Below are 26,471 nucleotides of genomic sequence, written 5' to 3'. Positions count from 1 at the left end.
GTTTTTCCATTGAGTATGCATTCACAGAGATAGCAGAGCCCGCTTTTAACAATCAGCAACTTCCCAAATGCAGATGACTTTACAAACAGGACAAGCCTGACAACTGTTCAGGGTCGTTTGGAATCCAGTAATTAATTTCAAAATGTCATTTAGATGGCTGAATGCTGAGTTCTGTAAGGATCGCAGGTGGTGGCAAGATTTGCTTGCAAACTTTCCTCAGGTCCTGGTTTGTGTTTTTCCACGGTGCTTTGTTGCTGATTTTCATGCCAACGGTGAACTGTGTTTAGTTCTTGTCTCATTTTTCCACGTTCCTTCCTTCTTTCTGTGTCTTTAACACATACTTACATTCAGATGGAATATGTTTGTGCGTCTGCGTGGAGCACAGCGAGGAGGTTAACAGCCTGGTAGTAGGCACGGTCGTTGTCTTTGCCCAGAGGAGGAGGTCCATCGCTAGTGGGCATCTTGATTCTCTTCACTTGTGACACTTCTCAGGTCATGGACCTGTGCATGCCAAATGAATTCAGCTGCCTGCCACTCACTCCTGATGGAACATCACGTATGTATAAAACTCTTCGGGAGCACGGTTTGGAGGGAGCTTGTCATTGTTTCATAAACCAAAGACAAGAAAGATTGGACTGGAGCTTCTTTGCCCCATCAAAGCTTACTGGCTCATGTGCTGGAGCACTGGTTTGTGCCCATCTTCATGTTACTGGGCATCAGAAGGGATTTCTCCTCTAGAAAAAGACATGAGAGAGCAGTTCTTGAAAAATGAGATGTGGGCAGCTGGGTGGGTTAGAGGAGAATGCCTCCAAGCACAGGTAGGCAGCGTGGCTTGGCATGTGCTGAGTAACTTTGAGGCCTCCTCTTCCTCGCCCCTGCATCTTTCATTACCTTCCCTTCCTCTAAGGTTCTGTCTTTGCTTAGCTTGGCTCGGTCCCTAAAATACTTAGAGCAGATGATGGGTTTGTGTCTATACATACACATACATACGTGTATATACGTACGTGTGTATATGTGTGGGGTTGGGCTCAGGAGGTCCCTGCCAACCTCAGCTGTTCTGTTACTCTGGAAATTGCAGGAGGACTCTCAGAGCAGAGGGGGAGGTTCTGTCCAGTGGCAAGTTCTGATGGCTCTGGCTTGTGCCCACCTATCTTTGTCTACCCGATGGTGCTGAACAGGAAAACTTGATTTTTGGTTTGGAGGATCTGCTCTGCTCCTCAGGGCCGTAAGGATTTTAGCTTTCACAAGGGCGTAGAAAAGCAAGAAAACCCTGGCAGAAGGGGACAAGGGGCTGCTATTCTGTTTGGTTTGGGTTTTTTTTCCTAAAAAGTCAGGTCGTCCAAAGGCTGTAAGTTACAGAGATGGAGCTGTTTGGTCGTGCTGTTTCCCCAGCTTGGGGAATGCAGCCTGGCAGCGATTTGATTTATTACAGCGACGTGGAAGAAATCATGAGGAAAAAACACTCCCTATCATCTTGCTGAGTGGTGAAGTGGTGAAGTGTGTGTTTGAACGAGCTGCTAACACTTCATATAAAACTTCACAAGCCTTTCTATTTTGGGAGAATTGTGCTTATACCAAATACATTTTCTCTGTGAGTCTTCTATTGTTTTTTTTTTCTGTGCTGGGACATTTCCCTGCAAGTCGACTCTCTCGCAGCTCAGCTCACTTGAGCTTTCTGCTTCGTCCTGTGGGCTGTGTCCTTGGTGCAGTGGCATCACTGTGAGTGATTACATTATAATAAAGGTCAGGTTTTCTTTGAAATGTGTTGCTGTAGATGCTGTAGTAGGTGCTCTTGGTGTGTGTGAGGCTGGAGGATTTTTTCTTTAATAGTGGTGTCCATTATGGCCATAAACAAGCCCTTAGCAGAGGTAGATACCTGATGCCAGGATATGAGAAGTAGCTTTATCCCCAGTGTAGTGCTTGCTCTTGTTAAAACGTGCTCGGGATGTTTTTGCGTGCCGTAAAACAGGAATATTGAAACCTTGCACTTTTTGTCGATCTCTGATTAGAAAATGAACAGGATATTGACAGATGGAAAAAAAATTCAGACAGATGAATTCTGCTTTGCCTCCAGACATTTTTCCATGCTAATTTCAGCTGTCTGTTATTTTTTACTTACTGGCCTGAGGAGTAGAGTGGTAGGAAGTGTTTTAGTACGTTGTTGAAGAGCTATTGTGTTACACCCTAGAACGGGTTCATTTCAGGAATGCAATAAGGAATCTTTCCCTTTAGTAGATGAGGTCTGCTGTATGTAAACATACAGTATGAGTGGGAGTGTAAGAGAGGAAAAGAGTCACAGGCTGGAATATTTCCTGTTGTACGTTTAAAATTCATAGAGTGGTGGTGAATGAAAAGATCATTTCATCTGATCTTTACATGAGAGGTGTCCCGTGCTGCCCTCCTAGCTCATTCAGTGACTGTAGCTGTGCAGGAATTTGTACACGGGGTTTTGGATGATGTAGCCTCCCCCCTAGCCCTTGAGAAAGCAATTTCTCTATAACTTTGGTTTCTCTCTGTCCAAACACGTCCTTGATGTATTTGGTTATTCTTCTTGTTCGTTCTGAGCCTCTCATTTTCCAATATTGTTTTTTTGAGACCACAACGTTGTAGCGCAGTGGGAGTTGGCCTCTTCTCCCAGGCAACCAGCGCTAGGACAAGAGGACACAGCCTCAAGCTTGGCCAGGGGAGGTTCAGGTTGGCCATTAGGAAGCATTTCTTCTCAGCAAGGGTCATTAGGCATTGGAAGGGGCTGCCCAGGGAGGTGGTGGAGTCACCATCTCTGGAGGGGTTTAAGAAAAGCCTGGCCATGGCCCTTAGTGCCCTGGTCTAGTTGCCACGGTGGTGTCAGGGCAATGGTTGGACTCGATGATCCCAGAGGGCTCTTCCAGCCTGATTGACACTGTGATTCTGTGATTCTGTAATATTTAAGAACCTTGGAGGAAGCTTCTGTTTGCAAGATTTCTTATTCTGGTTCTCTGCACGCAAGTGATAATCCGCTAAGTGGGAAAATACATTCAAAGGAATGTAATTGCACAGATATTTTGTGTCTTCCTTCACAAACGAGAATTTAATGTGTAAAAGATATGTGAGATCTGTTCGGCAATAGAATTGAATATTGTACATTTCTCAACAAAAAGAAAATATTAATGAAGCTAGGGTACCTTTCTTCTGGATGGTCTAATCTCTTACATTTAAAGAAATCCTTGTCTGTATCCTCAGAATAACAACAATGATGTAAACAAATAAAAATGCTGCAGTGTTGTTTTGCTGAAAACTGATCTGTGAAGAGGCACATCTGAATTCATTACAGCCTGCGTTTCAGGCTGATTTTGCTGAACATTTTTAAACCTATCTGGCCTAAATAGAAATTACACATGCCCCTGAACTCTGAGATTTGGGGCCAGAACTGAACTGAGGGATAAAACCAAAATGAGAGTCTAAGCCTGGCTTCAGTGGAGCCAGACTAATGTATTTCAGGAAGTGCAGCCCAAAAGTCCTGATTCCTGCTCATTTTTTTCCCAGCAGCTGGAAGGTTAACCAGCTTTCCCCCATCAAACTGTGTCAGGAAGGAAATCAGCAAAGTGGTTTCCCCAGTGGCTGCCTGCCTGGCTGGGTACATGCTGCAGTCTCTGGAGATCCTAGAGGCATTCAGGGTTGGGTTTTTTTTCTTGCTTTCATTTTATTTTGCTCCTTTCTTCCAGAGCAAGTCCCTCTCTGCCTTTGCTCTGAGTTGCAACGGTGCTGCTGACGCAGAGCCTGGCTGCGAGAGGTTCTGCCAGGGGGAACAGGCCAAATCCTGCCCTTCTCCCATCTTCTCTCTTTGAGCAGCTGCTCTCAGGTTCCTCCTGTCAGGTCGGAGGGAGCTGGCCAAGCTGCAGGAGCAGCACCCCGCTGGTCGCTGCTTGGAGGTGGTGGGGCAGGGGGAGGAAGAGGAGTCCCTCCTCCCTAAGGCTCGGCTCTTTTTTTTCCCCCTCTCACTTATTTGATACCTCTCGCTAATTTGATAATTTATTTGTATTTCAATAGTGTGGCTTGCCCAGCTCTTCTCCAAGTTTGAGACCAAGAGCTGCAGTGTAGAGAGATGCGGAAGGGGCTGTGCTGGGACAGCGGGACTGCGACTCAGGAGTGATACAGACACAAATGTCAGCCAGAACCAGCTTGAATCCTGGCTGTGCCTGCGGTGGCAGCGTGCTCGCTCTGCAGTTCCCTGCCCATGGCATGCCCTGCAAGATGTACAGTGGAGTAGAAACTTAACAGCAGCGCAGGAGTCCCAGTTTCTGGAGAGAGGAGGTACGTGAATTGTGCCTCCAAGGAGAGGGGAGAGTCAAGGACTTTGCACTTTTCACTCTGCTGTGCGTTGCTGGTAGAGCTGGGTAAAAAACCTCCTTTAGGAGATCGCTCTGAGCAGAAGGGTCCTGTAAATCCTCAGTGGGACTGAAGGTGAGTGCAGGTACCCCGTGTGGAAGTGCTGAGCTTCTCCGTACCTACGTGAAAGTACAGCCTGTGCTGGCGGGGGCTGGGGTGCCCACCCTGGGGACAGAGCAGGCGCACTGCCACCTCCCTGGCCGTGTCTCAGAAAGGCCTGGCTGTGCTTCTGTTGGGGAGAGCTGCAGCGTACGTGGCCTCTGCCACCCCCACGTGTCACGGGCAACCTCTTTTCTCCGAAGACGGTGCTGTGCTGGCTCATCCCTTCGGCGGGGAGGACTGGCCGTGCTCCCTGGGGGCTCCTCAGTTCTGTGGCTGGGCGAGTTGGAAGAGGTTGCTGGAGCATGGCGTGTGTCCTCCTCCTCCCCCTGCGCTCCCCCTCCGCGCTGCTTGCTGGCTCCGCAGCCTCCCTGCGCGCTGCCAAGCTGGAGAGGGAGATGCTGGGCGCAGGGAGAAGCGCTGGTTTGACAGCAGAGTACAGCGACGCTGTGCCCTCCGCGTGGGGCTAATGGTGCACGAGAGGATTTACAAAACGGACTGGGGGAGAGCTCCTGAGTAATTGAGTTCTCCTGCAGGTTTTGTGCTGTGGGAAGTAGGGTATACACAGCAGCCACCAGACCTGATCCCCCAGGAGTGTTCAACCCTGTAGCTCCCAGGGAGTGAGTTCCTGGCATGGAAAACTCTCTGCAAATGCACATAAAGAATGAAATATGAAACAGTTAATGATAAACTGTGCTAAAGAACATGTGAGTTTAATACAAGCCTTTCCTTCCTGCCAGCAGCACAGGGCACTTGGACTTGCAGTGAATTGTTCTGGAGCACGGAGATCTCTTGGTGATCCATCTCCTGCAAGGGGCATGCAGTAATATTTCTAGAAGCTACGCCCCAGTGTATGTCCATCCCCACATCTCTTCTGTTACAGCCCATAAATATGGGTGTTGTTATGTATATGTTTAGATCAACATCACGTTATCATGACATTGGAATATTTTATTAGAACAGCTGCAGTGTAAGGTGGGGGCTTGTCTGTCCAGCACGAGCAGCTTGTCTACCCCAGAATGGAGCCCTGGGGGTTCACTTTGTTTAGGAGCTTGGGAAGTTCCTCAAGTTCACCTGACTGTTTTTTTGTTTACATCCTTCCCCTTGTCCTTCTCTTTGGGAGTGCAAGGAATGGTTTTGCATCTGACTTCAGTGTGACACGTACCTACCCAACGGGAACTGACTTGGAGTAACATCAACGTAAGGGTGGTTGTGAGGAAGCAACCGTCTTCCATCTTCTGGCTTTAGTTCCTTCCTTGAGATTTTCTTATTCTGGTTGATGATCTTGGAACGTTTTTCTCCTTTCTGCTGGATATTTTTGGCCAGGCTTTGACTTCACTCGAGCGCCATACCCATTCCCTGCCTTTGTGGTTACATTTCAGTGCAGATTTATAGGGCACTAGCAGAACCCTTGACAGCAGTGGTGGTTTTTTTAACAGATGGACCTCTTCTAGCGTATCACAAAATAAAGGCAAAAGCTTTGGACCAAAATAAAGGCTTTAAATCTTGTCAAGCGTTTGACAGATTCCACTCCTGACAAGGCTTTTTTTTTCTTCTTTCAGCAAAGAACAATATCCAGGTGCTTAAAGTTGTCCTGTTTGCTTCTTCTGTACATTGTGTTACTGATGCGTGTGAGAATTTTGATAGAGAAGGAGTTTTTTTGTGCAGAATGAGATCTTCAGTGTCGTTCTCAGTTATTGCTTTTGCTAAATAAAAAGAGGTGGTGGATATGGTAGTGATTCCTAAAGGGTTTTTCTTGATTGGAATGCTTATTGGATGCTAGTAAGAAGTAATATTAAACTATTGTTTCTCTTAAGCTGTTTAATTAAGAACCCATTTTGAGATAATACTCGAGGCAGTTATTAAAGAAAAAGGATTTTGTCTTTGAGCTTCTAATTTTTAACTCTCTAAATAACTGTCAAATACTGTTGTACTGTGTAAAATTGAAATAGTTTGTCACAAGCTCATGGTAGCCATAAGAATTTGGGGAAATATGTTCTGGCCACGCTATGTACTGAGAAAAATATTTACAGTGTCTGGAGTTTAGATGTAGCCTAAGGTTTTGGCTGTTCCTTCTTCCTGGATTTGCATTTCTACGTAGTGTAAATTAGTCCCTTCCCACTTATCCCAACAGTGAATATATGGAGAGTCTGTTGAGCCAGTGGCAGCCCAAAATTTTTTAAAAATCTTTGATATTTGTTTGTTTCTGCTTCTAATCTCCCAAATTAAACTGTTGTTTGTTTGTTTATCCTGTGTTTTGTTGGTCCTTCTTACAAACCATCTGAGAATAACGTGGTAATAACAAGTCCCTCTCCAAACACTGGTGTGTTTTCAACACATGAGCTAATATCCAAATCAGAACAGATATGGTAACACTCAACAAATATTATGGGTGGGGATTTTTTCCCTATTTTATGTCGTAGTCATTAAAAACCCCCTAGTTTTTTTGGGGTGCCTGTGCTCCATCGCTACTCAGCAGTGCTCTCAGAGCTGCGGGGATAGCTCAGAGTTGCTGTGATTTGGCACATTGAATTTCCAGCCCCATCACTGTGAAGTCCCATCCAGCCAGTGGGCAGCAAAGTATAGACTGTAATAACCTAGAAAGGTCCTAGAAAGTCCTCGGAGTCCTGGATTAATTACAGCAATTAAGTTCCATAAAGTGTCACTCAAATATTACCTCGGTAGGTGATAGCAAGGTGCCCATTCGCTTGTATTTTGCTCTCGGCATGTACAGTTTGTAGATTGCAAGGTTTGGGGGAAAGGAGTTGCTATTTAGAGTTAGAAAATTAGGGTTTTTTCTTACTAAGCTATTCCAGCAGTATGTAATAGCTTATTGTGAGTTCAGCAGTCGTGTGATTTCAGAGCGCTGGCACAGAGTCTCCTTCTCTGGAGATACTCAAACCCCGCCTGGACACGACCCTGTGTGACGTGCTCTGGGTGACCCTGCTTTGGCAGGGGTTGGACTGGGTGATCTCCAGAGGTCCCTTCCAACCCCAGCCAGGCTGGGATTCTGTGACTCAGTGATTTCAGAATTTGGTCCTTGCTACAAGAAAAGTAAGAAATCATGGCAGCTGAAAGATGGTTCACTGGGAAAAAAACAAACAAAAAAAAAAAAAAGGAAAAAAAAGAGTGGAAAATGTAAAAAGAAAAAAGTAAAATGCTCTGTTTTAAGCCTCCTTTATTAGTGTTTAAAGCTGTTTCTAAGCTTCTGAGTTTGGAAGCTTGTGGAAGGAAAAAGCTAATTAAAACCACAATACACCACCTCATACTAAACCTTAGCCCAAACCCTATCAGTTGCTTGGCTTAAATTAAGCAGCATGAAATTCATTTCGACAATAGCCGAACAGCATGTCACGATTCTTTCCCATTCACTACCCAGCGTGACTACTTTAAACAAAGTAATTTTCCTGTAATTTCGTTGAAGGTGTGAGTCTGGTTTGGGTTTTTGTGCCCTGGTGAGACCCTTAGCAAAACCTGTGCGAGGTGGGCAAAAGGAAAGTGGACGGGATGACTTCAGAGGAAGTCGTTGCTGCCTAAATATAACTTGTCACAGCAGAGAGCTGTGAAATAAATGGAGTTTGGCTGCCCACCAGGTTTCTTCAGTGGAGGATTACAAAGCATGTGCTATCTGGAGTTGGACTTCTGTGAGATGGGGGCATGGTACGGAGCTGGAGTAGCTGGTACCCTACACTGCAGGGCTTGTTTGTGTCTTATGGACTGATGGGTGATTGCAAAGCCAAGCACTCGTCTGCTCAAGCACCGTTGATGAGTGTGTGGTTTTACCAAAGCAGCTTCGGGTCACATTGTGGGACAGTTCAGCGTGTTCTAAACCACTTCTGTTTAAAAAATAAAAAGAAATATTCAGGGTTATTTTGGTTGTATAAAACCTGATGGTGTGGGAAGTGGTGGCACCATGCTAGAAGAAAATCAGGACACTGTAATCACAAAAATCTTTTAAGAACATGTGTGCTCTTTAATTTAACTGTTTGCATTAGGAAAAGCGTGCAGTGAAAGCAGGTTGCTGGGATCTTCCTGACAGTGAGGTCTCGAGGAACATTCCACTTCTTTCCTCACATTTACAGTCCTTTGAAGGTTGTTGTATTGAACATTCCTGCTTTGGGGGCTGCTTAGAGGTGACCTTAGTGCAGTCTACAACTACCTGAAGGGAGGTTGTAGCGCAGTGGGAGTCGGCCTCTTCTCCCAGGCAACCAGCGATAGGACAAGAGGACACAGCCTCAAGCTTGGCCAGGGGAGGGTCAGGTTGGCCATTAGGAAGCATTTCTTCTCAGCAAGGGTCATTAGCCATTGGAAGGGGCTGCCCAGGGAGGTGGTGGAGTCCCCATCTCTGGAGGGGTTTAAGAAAAGCCTGGCCATGGCACTTAGTGCCCTGGTCTAGTTGCCATGGTGGTGTCAGGGCAATGGTTGGACTCGATGATCCCAGAGGTCTCTTCCAACCTCATTGACTCTGTGATTCTGTGTGTGTTTGCAACCCAAGGGGAGATGTACTGGTTTGTTTGGAAAGTTGAGAAAAATCATTTTAGCCAATGAATGGCAGAAAAGAATTACTGAGATCCTTCACTTGACACTTCTTACCCTTTTCAGTAGTTCCAAGTCTTCATCAGTGTGTTGTGCAGAAGCGATGACAAGGAGGGAGGTGACGGCGAGGGGCCTCGCGCCGGTCCTTGCCTCAGCCACTCGACCATGGGATTCTGTGAGTCTCTTCCCTGCAAACCATATTGCGAGGGCAGCGATTTGAAACCAGCAGCAATCTGGCTCACCCTGCCTTGTTTCTGTGCCATCAGCTTCTGCGCTCAGGTCCTGTTTACTAAAATAAGGTCCCTTATGCACATAATGTGTGAAATAAAAACCGGAGGTCACAGCATGCACTGAGGAAAATGAGTGTCAGAAGTCCATGTGCTGCTGAACAGTCGTCCAGGAAAACAAACTTAAGAGTTCTGAGCTCTCTAATTTTTCTTTTTTCTAAAGGAATCAGCAGAATATACCGCCCATCCTCAGGCACAGAAGAAAGCAAAGTAACAGACTTCTGCTTGGTCACTTCCAGCTCCCTCTCTGAATTAGTTTTTCAGAGACAGATCGCAGTCTGTTCAGCAGAAGAAAAATAGAGGCAGAGGTAGAAAATTAATTTCAAATACTTCAGGTTTTCCAGACTTTTTTTCTTCCAGGGAGCAATTTGAAGAGTGTTGGATAATTCTTGTTTGCTTGTTAAGGGATCAGAAACTTAAATTCTAATGCATTCCCTCTGTACTCGGCACTGGTGAGGCCGCACCTTGAATCCTGTGTCCAGTTCTGGGCCCCGCACTTGAAGAGAGATGTTGAGGTGTTGGAGCGAGTGCAGAGGAGGGCGACCAAGCTGGTGAAGGGTCTGGAGGGTCTGACCTACGAGGAACGGCTGAGGGAGCTGGGGGTGTTTAGCCTGGAGAAGAGGAGGCTCAGAGGTGACCTTAGTGCAGTCTACAACTACCTGAAGGGAGGTTGTAGCGCAGTGGGAGTCGGCCTCTTCTCCCAGGCAACCAGCGATAGGACAAGAGGACACAGCCTCAAGCTTGGCCAGGGGAGGTTCAGGTTGGACATTAGGAAGCATTTCTTCTCAGCAAGGGTCATTAGGCATTGGAAGGGGCTGCCCAGGGAGGTGGTGGAGTCACCATCTCTGGAGGGGTTTAAGAAAAGGCTGGCCATGGCACTTAGTGCCCTGGTCTAGTTGCCATGGTGGTGTCAGGGCAATGGTTGGACTCGATGATCCCAGAGGGCTCTTCCAGCCTGATTGATTCTGTGATTCTGTGATTCTTTCCTTGTCCATAAAAAAAAGTCTTCTAGATAAAAATCTGCTGTGTCCAGAACTCGTATGGACTGAATGAAACTCATCCTTGGAAAAAGGTTGGCAGAAAGTTTATCCATGTATAAACCTCACACAGAGCAGGTTCTGAGGCGTGGGGGTGATGTATGGGCTTATTCTGGTCTTTCTGCTCAGAGTAAATGTCATCCAGTGGAAGGCAGGTAAGGTGGAGTGGGGGAGAAGGGAAGAGATTTAAGGATGGAAGAGCAGAATTGCGACTGTCACATCAGATTGGTGAACTTTGGTGAACTGTAAGAGATTGCTGCAGGCTAGTGAGGGAGGGAGAGGAGGTGGGTCTGCTTGGGGATCATCTGTGGGAGGTGAGAACTGGCTCATAAATGTACAACGACATTCGTGGCTTCTCTAGGCTGTACTTACTTTTGAGTATTGGTGTTTCAGAAAGCTTCAAGCTGGATTAGTAGCTGAGTAGATTGATGGGAAATATTATGTTTAAATACCCTTTTAGATTGTATTTTTAATCTGTCTGCTTGGCAGATGTAAGCCAGGTAATAACAACTGTGTTACTTTAAAAACATCTGCTCATTCTGGCACAAGCAGGAGGTCTCTGGTCCCATGGCGTGTGTACGTCCTGCAGTCCTCTTGGTGGCCCCTGTGGCAGGCGGCTGGTGTTGCTGCCTTTGTGGCTAGATGCAGAGGTCTTTAGCAAAACTTTGTGCTGCTTTGCTCAGGCAAACCAGGCTGGGGTGGGGTATTTTTAAAGCAGTGACTAGTGTGTTTTGGTGTTACTCCCCTGTGAGCTTTTCATAAAGATCCAAGGACTAAAATCTCTCAGAAATCGTGTAGAGGCAACTGAAACAGTCGTGATGATCTCTAGAAATCAGTGCTACAGAAGCATTTTTACTGGCCTGTTGGCAAACTTATGTTTTCACAAAAACCCAGGCACATGACACTGGCCTTATTACCGGGTGCTTCATCGCCCCTTTGAAGTCCCAAGGTGTGATTTTGGGGTGATGCTTCCTGTGCCTGATTTCAGAAACATACCCTTGAATGGTCCCAAACCCATGACGATGGTAACATACTCATTATTCAGCTCACTGTAAAAGAATAAATGCTGATTTATAGACGTGTCACAAAGCCAGGGATGAGCTCTATTCAAAGGTAAAATAAGCATGTCTGAGAGCAGTCCCAGGACACATTATTTCAGGACTTCCTGGCTGAAGACTTCATGCTGTCTGAGGAAACGTCGTGGTAGACCACATATGGTAAACACAGATGCTTGTGTAGTTGGCAGCGTGATTAAGTTTAGTTTGGGGGCAATATTTATCTCTTTTTTTTCTTTTTTTTCTGAAGACTTATGGAGCATTCTTGACTTCCTAACGTGTTATTGGGGACAGACCCAAAGCATCATCTTTCCAGAAGAGCTCATTTAGGATAACAGGGGCACTTTTATTAGCTGGTGTATTATTATTAGGTGTCATAAAACCCAGTAGTAGTAGCTTCCCCAGAGCCTTGCGAAGATCACTCAATACTTTCAAGAGCCAAAGTAATTAGAAAAAATAAAGAGTGTCTCTGTACTGTTGCAGCTTAGTTTGGTGCCTTTTATCACTGAAAAAAAACACCTTTATTTCTCTCCTGAGTAGCTCTCATGAAAAAGAGGGACCAGCTGCAGAGGTTGAAGCAAAATTCAGACTAGAGTGTTCAGCTCTTGATTCAGTCACACTTCTAACTACCAGCAATTGGAATAAAACACAGATCAGCGCATTCCCGGACAGGTCTTTGCTCTTTTATGGTTGAACAAAAAAAAAATGGAGTTTGAAAGGTTTGTGTGTTGTTCAGATTTCGTGGTATGGACACATTTTAGTGTAGCCAGACGGACTAGGGAAGTGATGGTCCCTCTGTGCTCGGCACTGGTGAGGCCGCACCTTGAATCCTGTGTCCAGTTCTGGGCCCCGCACTTCAAGAAAGATGTTGAGGTGTTGGAGCGAGTCCAGAGGAGGGCGACCAAGCTGGTGAAGGGTCTGGAGGGTCTGACCTACAAGGAACGGCTGAAGGAGCTGGGGGTGTTTAGCCTGGAGAAGAGGAGGCTCAGAGGTGACCTTATTGCAGTCTACAACTACCTGAAGGGAGGTTGTAGCACAGTGGGAGTTGGCCTCTTCTCCCAGGCAACTAGCGATAGGACAAGAGGACACAGCCTCAAGCTTTGCCAGGGGAGGTTCAGGTTGGACATTAGGAAGCATTTCTTCTCAGCAAGGGTCATTAGGCATTGGAAGGGGCTGCCCAGGGAGGTGGTGGAGTCCCCATCTCTGGAGGGGTTTAAGAAAAGCCTGGCCATGGCACTTAGTGCCCTGGTCTAGTTGCCATGGTGGTGTCAGGGCAATGGTTGGACTCGATGATCCCAGAGGGCTCTTCCAACCTGATTGACTCTGTGATCCTGTGAGTAAGAGGATGGATGGAGGAATGTGCTTAATCGCTTTGCTGAGTAACCGGCGAAGATGATAGAGCAGCTAAGAACTGTTCTTGTGAAGGGAACAGGATAACTTTTGGTACCCTGGGCTGTTTTCTGTGGTTGTTGCCAGCAGAGGTGAGAGATCTGGAGCAGTCTGACTAGTGCCCCAATGCATTTAACAGCTTATTACTCATACTAATGTGTAAATGCATTTTTTATGGTCAAGAGAATGGAAACACTCATGGGCAAACTAGTGAAACAGTTTGTCCATGTTTGTACTTCAAGTAGTTTATGCTGTCGCTTTCACCACTAAAACATCTAAGCTTTGTCTTGACAAAAGGTTCTGGCAAAGACAAAACAACATTTGAATTTACAGTTGTTTATAACATCTGTCAAAATGTGAAAAGGGAAAGTTTAGAACAACTAAATTCCGTGACCACTATCTCAGGCTTCTTTTTTAGTCTGCGTAGATCTTTAAACTGTGGAGCTTTTCCATGTGTAACTCCTAGTGAATGTGTACCTGTAATGCACGTCAGGCAAAATCTTGTACATCTTGCATGTTCATTTGAACATTATAGGAAAAGATTTAGTGTTTTGGCAGTAAATGGATATATTACTAACACTTTTTTTTAAACCAAATTTCTTAGATGTAAAAACACAATCTGTGCCGAACTGAAGACAGCTTGAGAAAGGAGATGTGACTGCGAGATTTTAAAGTCAGGAAAAAGAAGAGATCATGAAAAGAAATGTTAGAACAATCATCCTATTTTCTAATAATTAGAATTCACAAAGAAAAAACGTGTTCTAACGATCTAGTAGTTTCCAAATTGCTGGGACACCTAATGAGTTGTCTTAAATAAATTTACCAAATGTATACGAGGAAATAGTTACTGAGCGTTTAAGTCTGAAATCACAACTCAGTGCAGAATGGTTATGCAGCTGGCTTGTGTGTTTGTCAGTTATTCAGCAAGAAAATGGTTTGGTTGGGATCTGAACCTTGTGCTGTGTGGACATTCCATGGCACATTCACATTGTCTCTTAGATGTGGATTTGTGGAAGCCCTGCTGAAATGCTGCCCTACAGCTCTACTGGACTCTCACTCCAGCCTTAGCACAGGACCTCTCTGCAGTATTTTGCTGTGGATGATCTGGCACACACAGGTTTTCCTGGCCCTGACTTTGCAGCACAGTAATGTTTTCATGCCAAATGAATAGATACCCACTGGTTTGTGTTTGCCTCTTACATCACCTGCCCAGTAATTAAATTTAGCTGCCTGCCCTACGTGCTGAGACCAGGTGAGCACCAACTGTGGTCAACAGTAGTGGCCACTGTTATTTAAAATGTGGGTTTTTTTAAAGTCCACAAGTTTTGGTTCCTGTTTTCATATAAAAATATGTTAGTACGTATCCTTTCTAACACCTCTCTTTATGGCATACTTACAGTAGTAACCTCTGTGAGTTAAACTACATTTTCAGGCAGTGGGAACAATACAGAAGCAATGACTGGCTTGTGTAAAGGCTAATCCTGTGCAGAGGGACTGCGCCGTGCGCATGGACCAGTGAGAGACGGGGTTTGTGTTGGGTCTTGCAGTGAACTGCATCTAAAATGAATAGTTCTGTTTTTTAAGAAAACCCACATCATCCCTTGAGTGCATTAGTTGAGGTCCTGATGGGTTTAAAAGCGTTGGAGTGACCTCTGGTTCAGCTCTTTGGTCTGCTGTGGAACCTCTGTGTTCAGCACCAGCACAGGATCTTTAGGATCTTTGGGGCCTTTGCATACCATGTCTTGCAGGAGGTGAAACTGCCTTGAGCATCCGAAAACCTGTAGGGAAGCTTGAAGGGACCAAGTGGGATTTTTGTTGTGGGGAGGCACAGGAGGAGAGACAGACAGGGGTGAGGACAGGATGGGACAGGAGTGATCTTTTTTCCCTGAAGTATTTCATGCTTCGGCTAAACATGAGCCAGCAGTGTGCCCAGGTGGCCAAGAAGGCCAGTGGCATCCTGGCCTCCATTAGGAATAGTGTAGCCAGCCGGTCTGGGGAAGTGACCGTCCCTCTGTACTCAGCACTGGTGAGGCCGCACCTTGAATCCTGTGTCCAGTTCTGGGCCCCGCACTTCAAGAGAGATGTTGAGGTGTTGGAGCGAGTCCAGAGGAGGGCGACCAAGCTGGTGAAGGGTCTGGAGGGTCTGACCTCCAAGGAACGGCTGAGGGAGCTGGGGGTGTTTAGCCTGGAGAAGAGGAGGCTCAGAGGTGACCTTAGTGCAGTCTACAACTACCTGAAGGGAGGTTGTAGTGGGGTGGGAGTAGGCCTCTTCTCCTAGGCAACCAGCGATAAGACAAGAGGACACAGCCTCAAGCTTGGCCAGGGGAGGTTCAGGTTGGCCATTAGGAAGCATTTCTTCTCAGCAAGGGTCATTAGCCATTGGAAGGGGCTGCCCAGGGAGGTGGTGGAGTCCCCATCTCTGGAGGTGTTTAAGAAAAGCCTGGCCATGGCACTTGGTGCCCTGGTCTAGTTGCCATGGTGGTGTCAGGGCAATGGTTGGACTCGATGATCCCAGAGGGCTCTTCCAGCCTGGTTGATTCTGTGTTTCTGTGATTCTATGCCGTCCTTAGCTTGGATATTATTCAAACTCCAGCAAACCATTGAAAATAATTGGCTGCCTGGAGGTGTGCTACCACTCCTGATACTTTGTCATTTTAAAGTGCTGTGGGTGTTCAAAGGGAGCTCTCTCTGTTACTGCAAAGCCATTTTCATGTTCTCAGCTGGAAACGCTGTGTGTGTATGAGCACAGATACTAGGGCTTTCCTCTTTGGTGGCGTGTATGCTTTATTAAGCACAGTGATTGCCATGTGTGCTCAATGCTTATTCCTGGATAGACACATGCACTCAAAATGCCCATGGCTAGTCCTGTAGGAGAAGGATGCCTGCAATTAGACAATGCTGCCCTGTTGTCTTGCTTAATGGATAAGGCAGACGCTTTTTCTCCGAGCAGGGTATGTTTTCAGAAATGCTTTCTGGGTTGGGATGGACTCTGCAGCACCCTAAATCTTTTCAAAAGAGACTGCATGTCATCTGGCTTATTGGAGCTGCTAATGGATCGGTGCTTTAATTGCACAAGCTGTATGGCAGAGCATTACAAGTTATGGCTGGGGAGAGAGCAGTTCAGAGCTGTATATTTATGGCAGTTGGAAAAAAAATTATTTGCAGCCTCACTGAAGTCTGTATTTTTTTTTTCCCCTTCTGAAACCATAAAGGTTGATATTTTCTGCTCTTTTCTTTAGCAAGCAGGAAGGCTGGACCTGGCTGGCTGTTTTGTAGCATCCAGGAGGAGGATGTGTATGAACTCTTCCTCCCTAAACAGCCTGGGGCATAGAAGCACCATGTTCACTAGGAAGATTTTATTCCCCTTTCCAGTCATCCAGCACGTCAGCAAGCGTCAGACCAGTCAGTGAGCAAAAGGGACTGATGATTGACCATTATTTTCTAGTTGCTGAATAAACAGCCCCACTGTTCTTGCTGGTTTACCCTTTTTCCCGAGCGTTTTTGGGATTGCTTCAAACCTCAATGTTTTTATCAAAGCTGAATTATACTAATTGATGAGAGAGGAAAATGAATGAGGGAGAAAATAAATAATAAATTGCGAGAAAAATGAATTCACAGAAGCCCAAAGTAAAAAGGCTGTGAAATATGAAAAGAGTCTTTCATTGCCTTGAATAATATAATTATCTATCAAAGCCTGTTGCCTTCAGATTGTCAGATCTGGTGTGCACTTGAGCTCATTGCATATGCTCCCACTTCACAACGTTCCTGTATCTCCCAGGGGGTGCTGAGGCTGAGGCTGGGGAAGAGCATGATAATTGGTCCTTGAGTATTATGTGCAAATGTGAAACTGTGGCCATATGCGATATACCCCAAATGATCAGCTTGCTGCTGTAAGCAGTAGGAAAATAAAGAAATTAAAGGGTCTTTTTGATAAAGTCTTGGTGTACAGGAAAAGATGGGGAATGCCTTCTTTCCTCTTCTCCTCTCACTTCCCTAAGACTACTAACACAGTAGTAGAACTTCATTGCACTTGGTGCTGTATGGGCATGAGTGTTTGTGTTGGCTTGTTGCACAATATTGTGTCAATATTGCACAATATTCTGTCAATATTCTAATCTTCCATCAAAAATTTTAAACAGATGAAAATTAAATGCAAGAAGTGATACTTCTGTCTATGCATGGTTTTAAAAAATAGTCAAAAGCTGGACTTCTGAGGATGATCTCCCCTCTTCGCCAGGGGAGGGTCAGGTTGGACATTAGGAAGCATTTCTTCTCAGCAAGGGTCATCAGCCATTGGAAGGGGCTGCCCAGGGAGGTGGTGGAGTCACCATCTCTGGAGGTGTTTAAGAAAAGCCTGGAGGTGGCACTTAGTGCCCTGGTCTAGTTGCCATGGTGGTGTCAGGGCAATGGTTGGACTCGATGACCCCAGAGGGCTCTTCCAACCTGATTGATTCTGTGATTCTGATGACAAGGGTTATTTTTAAATGGACTGCTTGTGTTAACTGTAGTTCCTGGAAGCCTTAACTAGATTCTGAGCCCCATTTTGTAAGTAGAAGTCGCTGCTGCCAAGAGCCCACTGTAACTACAAATGCATCTTGGCTGGTGAATGCAGAGTGCAGAAACGAAGGATGGTGCTAACGGAAGCATGAGCGATGACCGGGACGTCGGTGAGATGGCTCGCCGGGGTGGATGTGCATACCCAGTAGGACTGGGTAGTCGTGCTTGGTGTGGGGCAGTGATTGAGCTGAGAAAAGAAAACCTTCATCTTGCTTGGTCTTCTGCTGTGACTGAATGTGGACACTTGCGTTCCTTGGCCCATGCTTATGGTACAGAATCCCAGAATCAATGAGGTTGGAAGAGCCCTCTGGGATCATCGAGTCCAACCATTGCCCTGACACCACCATGGCAACTAGACCAGGGCACTAAGTGCCTTGTCCAGGCTTTTCTTAAACCCCTCCAGAGATGGTGACTCCACCACCTCCCTGGGCAGCCCCTTCCAGTGTCTAATGACCCTTTCTGAGAAGAAATGCTTCCTGATGTCCAACCTGAACCTCCCCTGTACGTTACAGAAGGCCCATTTCCATTACTCACCTTGGACTGCTTTTTCTGTCCGTCTTGCTGCTATTTGCAGAATCGTGCCTTGTTTTCAGTGTGATGCTGCAGTTCAGCATCACATGAGTCACAATCCCGGGGCTGCATCTTTCAGATAAGCCACTTGCTATTTGGCATAACTTGCAGGAGAAGGGATCACGCGGACGTGATTGTACCAATCCCTATCATTCGGCGTACAGGCAGCGATTAGCGCTGAAGAGCAGCCTGGGGTGGCCTTGCAGTATCAGCTACTTTGGTTAAGACTACTTTGTTCTGACAGCATTAAATAGGTCAGTGCTCAAATACACACCGCTAAAAGCCAGTGTGGGAAACTGTGCATCCAGCGTAGGGATCTATTTCTAGTAACTTGCCTTACAGAGCTAGGCTGAATCATATCCAGAGGACCTGAATAAATATATAGATATGAGACACTTTTTGTTCCCCGTTTCCCCGTACAGATGATTTCTGCAACCCACCTGCACCACCATGTCAACTAGACCAGGGCACTAAGTGCCATGTCCAGGCTTTTCTTAAACCCCTCCAGAGATGGTGACTCCACCACCTCCCTGGGCAGCCCCTTCCAATGGCTAATGACCCTTGCTGAGAAGAAATGCTTCCTAATGGCCAACCTGAACCTCCCCTGGCCAAGCTTGAGGCTGTGTCCTCTTGTCCTATCACTGGTTGCCTGGGAGAAGAGGCCGACTCCCACTGCGCTACAACCTCCCTTCAGGTAGTTGTAGACTGCACTAAGGTCACCTCTGAGCCTCCTCTTCTCCAGGCTAAACACCCCCAGCTCCCTCAGCCGTTCCTCGGAGGTCAGACCCTCCAGACCCTTCACCAGCTTGGTCGCCCTCCTCAGCCAGGTAGGACTAAAATCTGGGAAAGAAGCCCATTCCTACTGCAGTATATTATTTGTATTTATTATTATTATTATTATTATGCCTTTTGATTTATTATTTGGAGAGTGCGATTACTTTTCCTTCTTCCTTTCTGCTTCTATTGAAGCTTTGTAAGTAAAAAAATGTGACACTCAGCAGCTATAAAGCATTTTGCATCTTCAGAGTGTTTAGTGGACAGTAAATGATAAGCTGGTCTTCTCTACCACAAAGTTGGTCTGTTTTTGCAACTCCTGGTCTATTTTTTTCTTTTTTTTTTCCTCTAATTGCCTCCCCCACTGGTAGACTTCACCTTCAGATGCTGAACGGGGATGTAGGTTGGAAGAGTGGCCGGGCAGGGGGTCTTCTGCTACCCGTTTCGCCGAGATGTGATGAGATGCTTTGCGCTCTCGCTTTTGATCATGCAAGAGATGTTCTTATGCCTCTGTTGGTGATGCATTTGGTAGCTGAAGTTGTAATTTTGCCCCCAAGATGGGGAGAGAGGAGTAACTGGCAGGCACTGAGCAGCCCAGGAGGTGTCTTTGGTGCACGCCTAGCCAAGTGCTGCGGCTGGCGAGTTCCCTGGTCTCTGCTACATCCCGAAGGAAGCAGAAGGAAGAGCAGCATGTGGAGCTTCCGAGCGAGGAAAAGCTTGTGCTGCTGCCAGCAGCTAATGCCAGTTTTCAGCCTGTTGGTGTTAGACTGGTTCCAGCTCAGCACCCCAAGCGTGAGGGTCTCTGCAGAGGTGCTCAGCCCTTTCCGGCTCACCTTGCTGTGCGGGGTGGCCAGCTGGGGGAAGGAATTTTTCTGGTCTGTTAAGGTCATAACTGGTGTTAGCTCGTGTTGGGCGAATCCTGTTCTTGACGTAGAGGAAATCTACCCTCCCTAGTGACTATGCCATGCGTGTGGCCAAGTTGTGAGTGTGTGACAAGAAGAGAGCATATGCTCCTCAGTGGTTCGTTGCCAGAAGTCTTCTAATGGCTTTGTATTCACATCAATATTTAAGAATATGTTAGTGTACATGGAGAGGAAGAATATTGACTTCTGTGGTAGATTATATAGAATATGTGTCGCTGCGCTGCGGGATATAAATCCATTTAAGGGAAAAAAACCTGAAAGATAATGCTGTAGAATGGCTCTTTTGGAACACGTATAGATTTTGGAGCTCTATAGAGATATAAATATATAGATATATATGTCTTCAGTTTGTTGCTAGAAGTGTGATGACTTAGATAGCATTTGTTGCACTGGTTATATAATACAATACAGTCTACGTCATCCACTTCAAGGCCCCGCACTTCAAGAAAGATGTTGAGGTGTTGGAGCAAGTCCAGAGGAGGGAGACCAAGCTGGTGAAGGGTCTGGAGGGTCTGACCTCCGAGGAACGGCTGAGGGAGCTGGGGGTGTTTAGCCTGGAGAAGAGGAGGCTCAGAGGTGACCTTAGTGCAGTCTACAACTACCTGAAGGGAGGTTGTAGTGCAGTGGGAGTCGGCCTCTTCTCCCGGGCAACTAGTGATAGGACAAGAGGACGCAGCCTCAAGCTTTGCCAGGGGAGGTTCAGGTTGGACATTAGGAAGCATTTCTTCTGAGAAAGGGTCATTAGACACTGGAAGGGGCTGCCCAGGGAGGTGGTGGAGTCACCATCTCTGGAGGGGTTTAAGAAAAGCCTGGCCATGGCACTTAGTGCCCTGGTCTAGTTGCCATGGTGGTGTCAGGGCAATGGGTGGACTCGATGATCCCAGAGGGCTCTTCCAACCTCATTGATTCTGGGATTCTGCAGCTCTGCATTATCCTGATTCTTTTGAAGTTCTCTTTTTTTACGATAGTGGTTTTGTGTAGTTATTTTTCCTAAGACGTGTAAAATGCGTAGGTTAGAAAGTTAGACCACAACGCAAACTGTGTGCAGCTCTACGCTGAACTTCATACAGTGACCTGCCCAGCTGAGTGCTGTGATGCTGTGTTAGACGTAGACTTTAGGATTTTGAAAGATTTGTAGTGGTTTCCTCCTATAGTGAAAAGTTACTTCACCCTTTGTATGAATGCTCAGTTGTACACACCTCCATCAGTGGTGCTCCAGGGAGTCTAGGTCCAAGTCCTCGTCTTGCTGGGCTTCTGGGTCAAATGTGTGTTTGAGGTTTTGGAGAGAGGGGGATTGGTATTTCAGATTCATCGTGAGTAATGTGCTGTTTTCATGTCATACCATTGTATAGCTTTTGTGGTGCCCTGTTGAGTAGCTTTTAATAATGTGAATTTTGCCACTTTTTTTTTTCCCCTCTTGAAGCACAGAACATAAAGGCAGCCACAGCAGGGAGGGAAGTACGGACACAATGGTACTGTATTTACAGGGAGGGGTGATTCTAACCAAGCTTTATAATACCTTAATTATATTTGATGTGACCTATCCCGTGACAATCTTGAATCTCAGATTGTCAAACAGGATTTAAATATTTTAAAGATTTCTCGACAGTGCCCACAACTGAGCTGTATTTCACTGTGTCAGTAAGAAAGTGAAGAGATTCTTTGAAAGTGGAGAGGTTTTTCTTGGTATTTTTGTCTTTGGCGTAGTGCACTTGATGGGTAAAGCCAGGTTATTTCTTTGCTATCTTCTGCAGATTATTTGTGCTAGCAACAATATGTAAAACCCACTCAAAGAAATGAAGAAACCAATATTTTAAAAGTATTTTATGAATGTGACTGGGGAGGGGATTTCTGTTTCTTACATATGTTTTCATAGTGACGTGAATTTAATTGCAGGGCTCAGCAGATTCGTACACAAGCAGACCCTCAGACTCTGATGTCTCTTTGGAAGAAGACAGGGAAGCAATCCGCCAAGAGAGAGAACAACAAGCAGCGATACAACTTGAAAGAGCAAAGGTGTGTTCTTTTCAGCTTCAATAATAAGTTATCTGGCATTTATCTTTAGCATAGTGTTAAAACTCCCACTGTTGGTTTATAATGATGCTGCAACCTTTTGAAATCGTTTGGCAATGGAGTGGAGTTATCTGCAGACAAGATGTTTGGGGGAATAGAGTGTAAATATTCTTATATAGATGGGGATCATCTCTCGTGAGCTGAACTCTGCTGCCTTATGTGAAATTATTAGGTCTGAATTTTGATGTGCGTGGCAAACGCCCTCTGCTAGGTTTTCAGTAACTTGATACAACAAATCAATTCTTGATTCAGAAAAGTTTCCACTGTTTGTGATGTGTGTTTCTATTTGTAGTCCAAACCAGTAGCATTTGCTGTTAAGACTAATGTGAGTTACTGTGGAGCTCTGGATGAAGATGTTCCTGTCCCCAGCACTGCCATCTCTTTTGATGCCAAGGACTTCCTACACATTAAAGAGGTAAACCAAGACGTAGTAAAAGGGAACGTGAACTACAATTTGAACAGTCGGGGCTGAGCTGTACCAGGTTAAAAAGAGAGCCAGGAGCTGAGTGGAGGCAGGAAAGCACAGCACATCCATCTGATGAGTGATGATGTGGTGGTACCTCAGCCTTTTTTGAGTTCCAACACCCTGGCATGGTTATCTTGCACTTTTTTAACACTTGGTGTTCCAGACTTGTTGGATTTTCATGTCACAGGAAGGAAGTAACATCTTGTTATGTTTTAAATACCCTTCAACGTGGTAGAGTCAATATTCTTTTCATCAAATGATGTTTGTGATGGATCAGCGATTATGTGATAGAAAGGGATTCTACTGATGAAAAAGTGGAGTAGCACCAGGTTACGCCAGGTCTTCATAAAGCACCAGCTAGGCTTGTAAGGGAGAAAGTAAAACTTAGAATAATACAGTAAGAAAAGAAAATAATGAAGAGGACAGATACAAAAATAAGGAAAAAGGAATGGGGATAAATGGGCCCTGAGTATGGCTTTGGTAGAGAAAAATACATTTTATTGCATGTTGAGCATATTTTCTGCAATTCCTTATCTGAAGTGAGCCCTCCACATTTGCATAAAGCCCTGTTGTTTTCTAGATCTGTACAGAGGCTTGCAGCTTGGAAAAATGTTTTTTTTCCTCTCTGCATTCTGGGTTTATTTTAGGGTGTTCAGTACTCTGAAAGTATTCTTCTCTCTCAGGGAGAAAGTATTCTTTCTGCCTGAGAAGGGCACAGGAGAGACAGTCGATTCCCTTGTTCCATTTTCTCAATTTGCTGCAAACAGATGGAAGTTTGATGTGGATTTTTTTTGTTTGTTTCTTTTGTGTGTTTCTTTTCTTTAATATTTGTTTGGAGCAGTGCTTAAACCCCAGCTGAGGAAGTGGAGCACTGAATCTGAGCCTGCCTGTCTGCATGCAGAACTGCTTGCCTCCCTCTTCATTCCCCAGGAATGTGTTCTGTTCTGTCTAGCCCCACACCTGAACTCTTTGGATGTGCCACCTTCTAACCCTGCTTCCCATCAGGACAAGGCCCTTTGCTAGCATTGAGTTGAATGCAGAAGCTGCATGCATTACAGCGCTCAGATCACTTTCTCAGCCACCCTCCCTGACGTTTTCCCACCCACACCAGACGTGTACCCTACCTGACAGACTGTCTTTCTACCTACATTGTCCTGTGTAACCGTTCAGGTAACTCTATGCATCCCCATTAAAACAAGTATTTCATCTTGGCTTTCCTAGGATGTGGCTGCCCTTATTGTCAGGCCAGTGATTGATTTTAATTTACTAAGCTCCTATCGTGCTGCCCTGTACGTTTTTCCAGAGAAGTGTCCCAAGTCCATGTCTTGGCATTCTGTGAGTTTTCTTTCAAGGTGTAGATGGCCAGGATCACATCGCCACTAAATGGTGAGCCATCTGGCTTACTGGTATTTATCAGCTCTAAGGGTTTAGCATAGTTTATTTGTTAAAGCTGAAACCTTCAGCTTGCCTGAAGCTGTGGCTGTAGCTCAGTGGGATTTCAGGAATGGTTCCCCATGCTGGAGTCTGGAGCTGCATGGAAAAAGGCTTTGCAGAATTGGTGTTTCAATGACCTGGTGGACTTGCACGGACTAGAACAAGCGTGGTTCCAGATTTTAGAATAATGCTAACTAGGTAAGAGGTGGGGTCACCCTGCTGACAGGAGGAAACATCAGCAGTAACTGGTGAGTTGCTATGTTGGGAATGTGTCCTGCATGTCTCATCTGTCTCCTACAAGCCTATACATTATGTGCTTACTTAAAAGATGAAGTGGCAACAATTCCTGACAATGCAGAAGAGATCATGGGCATGGCAACCAATAAGGAAGGAACTGTAGTCCTCCCACATGCTGAGTGTGAAGGAAAACATATGGGAGGTAATGACCTAATGCAAATAGCCCCGCGTTCCTTGCTGCAGCGTTACCGTTCGTATTGTTCAGATATTCTCAGCGTAACGCTGATTCTGATCTCGTGTAGAGGCAGCACTTGCAAGTCCGTGACCTGCTAATGGAAGAAGTGTTCTCAGGTTCAAGCTGTACGTTTAGAATCAAAATAGAATGGGTAATCCTCATGGGACTTGGGTTTCACAGTGGTTTAAATCCATTGATTTCGCTGATTTACAGGAGCAGAATGCTAGATCCTGAAGTATTGGTGTATTTTTAAAGACTAGAAATAATTCTGTTGACTTAAGCAGAAGCAGCATATTTAAAATTAAGCTTTGCTTACTGACACTGTCTGAATCAGGGTCATTATGGCATGAAGAATGCATACTTTAAAAGTTGAAATGATAAAATAATGGAACTTCTTGCATAAGTAACAGCTATAAAGAGGACAGGTTTGCAAGATGAGGGTGTAAGGATTGCATTTCCCTCAGCTGTATCTGTTAATATTTGTGTGTATGTATGGGTTAATAAAAAGGCTAATTTATTTTTCAAAGATGTTGAGGTACCTAATGAAGCATAGCAGAGTGTAAGGTTTTCAGATATTTTTCTTCAAAAGCTCTGCTGGCAGCCAGCTACAACAAATCCTTTTCCACTACGATATCCACTATGATATCGCTTTTCATCTCTCCATCATTAAAGTCAGGCAGAAAAAAGTATGCTACTAAAGGTTAATGATAAAATTAAATTTTATACGTTCAGGTTTATATTAAAGTTTCTTCCTAAAGGTGAATTTTTCTTCAGCTGTCATCATTTTAGAAGTGTATGCCTCCAAATAGTTTAGCTACTCCTAGGCAGCAGCACTATAAAAACCTCATTTGTAGAGAGGTGTCACAGCTTTGGCTCGAGCTCTACCACAGCATTAACCAGATACGGGTTGTGTAGTTCATTGCTGGAGTGGTGAGTTTTCTAAGGTGTCTTGGATAAGTTGGTCTGGCTTTATTTTGGTGTTTGTAGAGCTTTTCCTCCACAAAGGAGTAACATGTTAATAACATCACAGAATCACAGAATCAACCAGGCTGGAAGAGCCCTCTGGGATCATCGAGTCCAACCATTGCCCTGACACCACCATGTCAACTAGACCAGGGCACTAAGTGCCATGGCCAGGCTTTTCTTAAACCCCTCCAGAGATGGTGACTCCACCACCTCCCTGGGCAGCCCCTTCCAATGGCTAATGACCATTTCTGAATAGAAATTCTTCCTAATGTCCAACCTGAACCTCCCCTGGTGCAGCTTGAGGCTGTGTCCTCTTGTCGTATCACTAGTTGCCCGGGAGAAGAGGCCATACAAGTACCTGGAAAGGAGGAAGGAAAAATGGTGGCAGTGGTGATGATCTGTGGTGTAGAGCATTAAATTTTACACGGAACCAATAGCAATGGTTTTGATGGTGAGCTGGAGGTGTTATTTTTGTGTTTGATTGCTTTGTATGGCCACTGTGAGGTAGTTTGGTGGCCTTGGTTTACCAGCAATTGGTTCAGCTCATTAAATCATGCCTCATGCTCAGCACTTTAGTTGGTGACATCAGAGGAGAAGTCCCAGCAGGATGTGTCGGGGCAGTTCAGGGATAAGCCAGCACTGCCACAGATAACACCCCTTTCCACTCTGTGCAAAGACAACATCACCCTTCCAAACGCTGCCTGGCACCTTTGAACTTCACTTAAAGTCACACAAATTGTCCAGCATTCAGACTTCAGTGTGAGTCTCGTGTCGTCGACCAGTATGGAGTTAAGGATTGTGGATAACGAAACACGGGAGTTTTGGACGTGGCACATGTTGAACAGAAGCCAGTAACCTTTCTGTGTTCCAGAAATATAATAATGACTGGTGGATAGGAAGGCTGGTGAAGGAGGGCTGTGAGATCGGCTTCATTCCAAGCCCACTTCGACTGGAGAATATCCGCATTCAACAGGAGCAGAAGAGAGGGCGTTTCCATGGAGGGTAAGAGTGCTGTAACCTTTTAAAAGAATTTAAAATCATTTCTGACACCGAACAATATTTTCAAAGGTCACTTGGTTCTTTTTTATTGCAGTACATTTGGAGGAGTGTTTGATTTGGGATTCCAAATGAGAATAGGTATTTGCAGACAATAAACGTGTTAGATATTGATGATGAGAAACGAGAAAAAAATGTGTATTGACTTTAGAAAAGATCAGTAACACCGTATGAGTGGTAATGACAGGAATTTCTGAAGGGCTGGAGAGTTTCAAGTCCCTGTGGATTTAGGTCAGCTTGGTGCTCAAAGGCTGCCAGATTTTTTTCCCAACTATTATATTCTTAACATTGTGATTTGATTTTTTTTCTCTTTTTCTTTCTCTCCATTTTGGCCAAACCCAGACTTTTCAAACTTTACAGAGATGAGCTTTGTCATACAACTTCCTTTCTTCTCCATCCTTCCAGCCTGACT

The 26,471-nt window shown here is 45.4% G+C and overlaps 1 protein-coding gene across 4 annotated transcripts in view; it reads left to right on the top strand.

The window, feature by feature from the left end:
- Positions 1 to 26,471, top strand: part of CACNB4 (calcium voltage-gated channel auxiliary subunit beta 4) — a 60,998-nt gene that overhangs the window by 9,479 nt on the left and 25,048 nt on the right. For all 4 annotated transcript variants that reach the window (XR_011048738.1, XM_068407280.1, XM_068407278.1 and 1 more), the window contains exons 2-4: positions 21,489 to 21,608; positions 21,958 to 22,080; positions 25,875 to 26,005. Coding sequence is in view for 3 of the 4 variants with exons in the window: in XM_068407280.1 (XP_068263381.1) it covers positions 21,489 to 21,608; positions 21,958 to 22,080; positions 25,875 to 26,005 (374 nt within the window). In the remaining variant the exon portion in view is untranslated. The remainder of the gene's footprint in view (positions 1 to 21,488; positions 21,609 to 21,957; positions 22,081 to 25,874; positions 26,006 to 26,471) is intronic.

This window comes from Nyctibius grandis, chromosome 9 (genome assembly GCF_013368605.1).
Source record: "Nyctibius grandis isolate bNycGra1 chromosome 9, bNycGra1.pri, whole genome shotgun sequence".
Lineage (NCBI taxonomy): Eukaryota > Metazoa > Chordata > Aves > Nyctibiiformes > Nyctibiidae > Nyctibius > Nyctibius grandis.
Note: the sequence above shows the minus strand (reverse complement) of the source record. Positions and strands in the feature narration are given on the sequence as shown.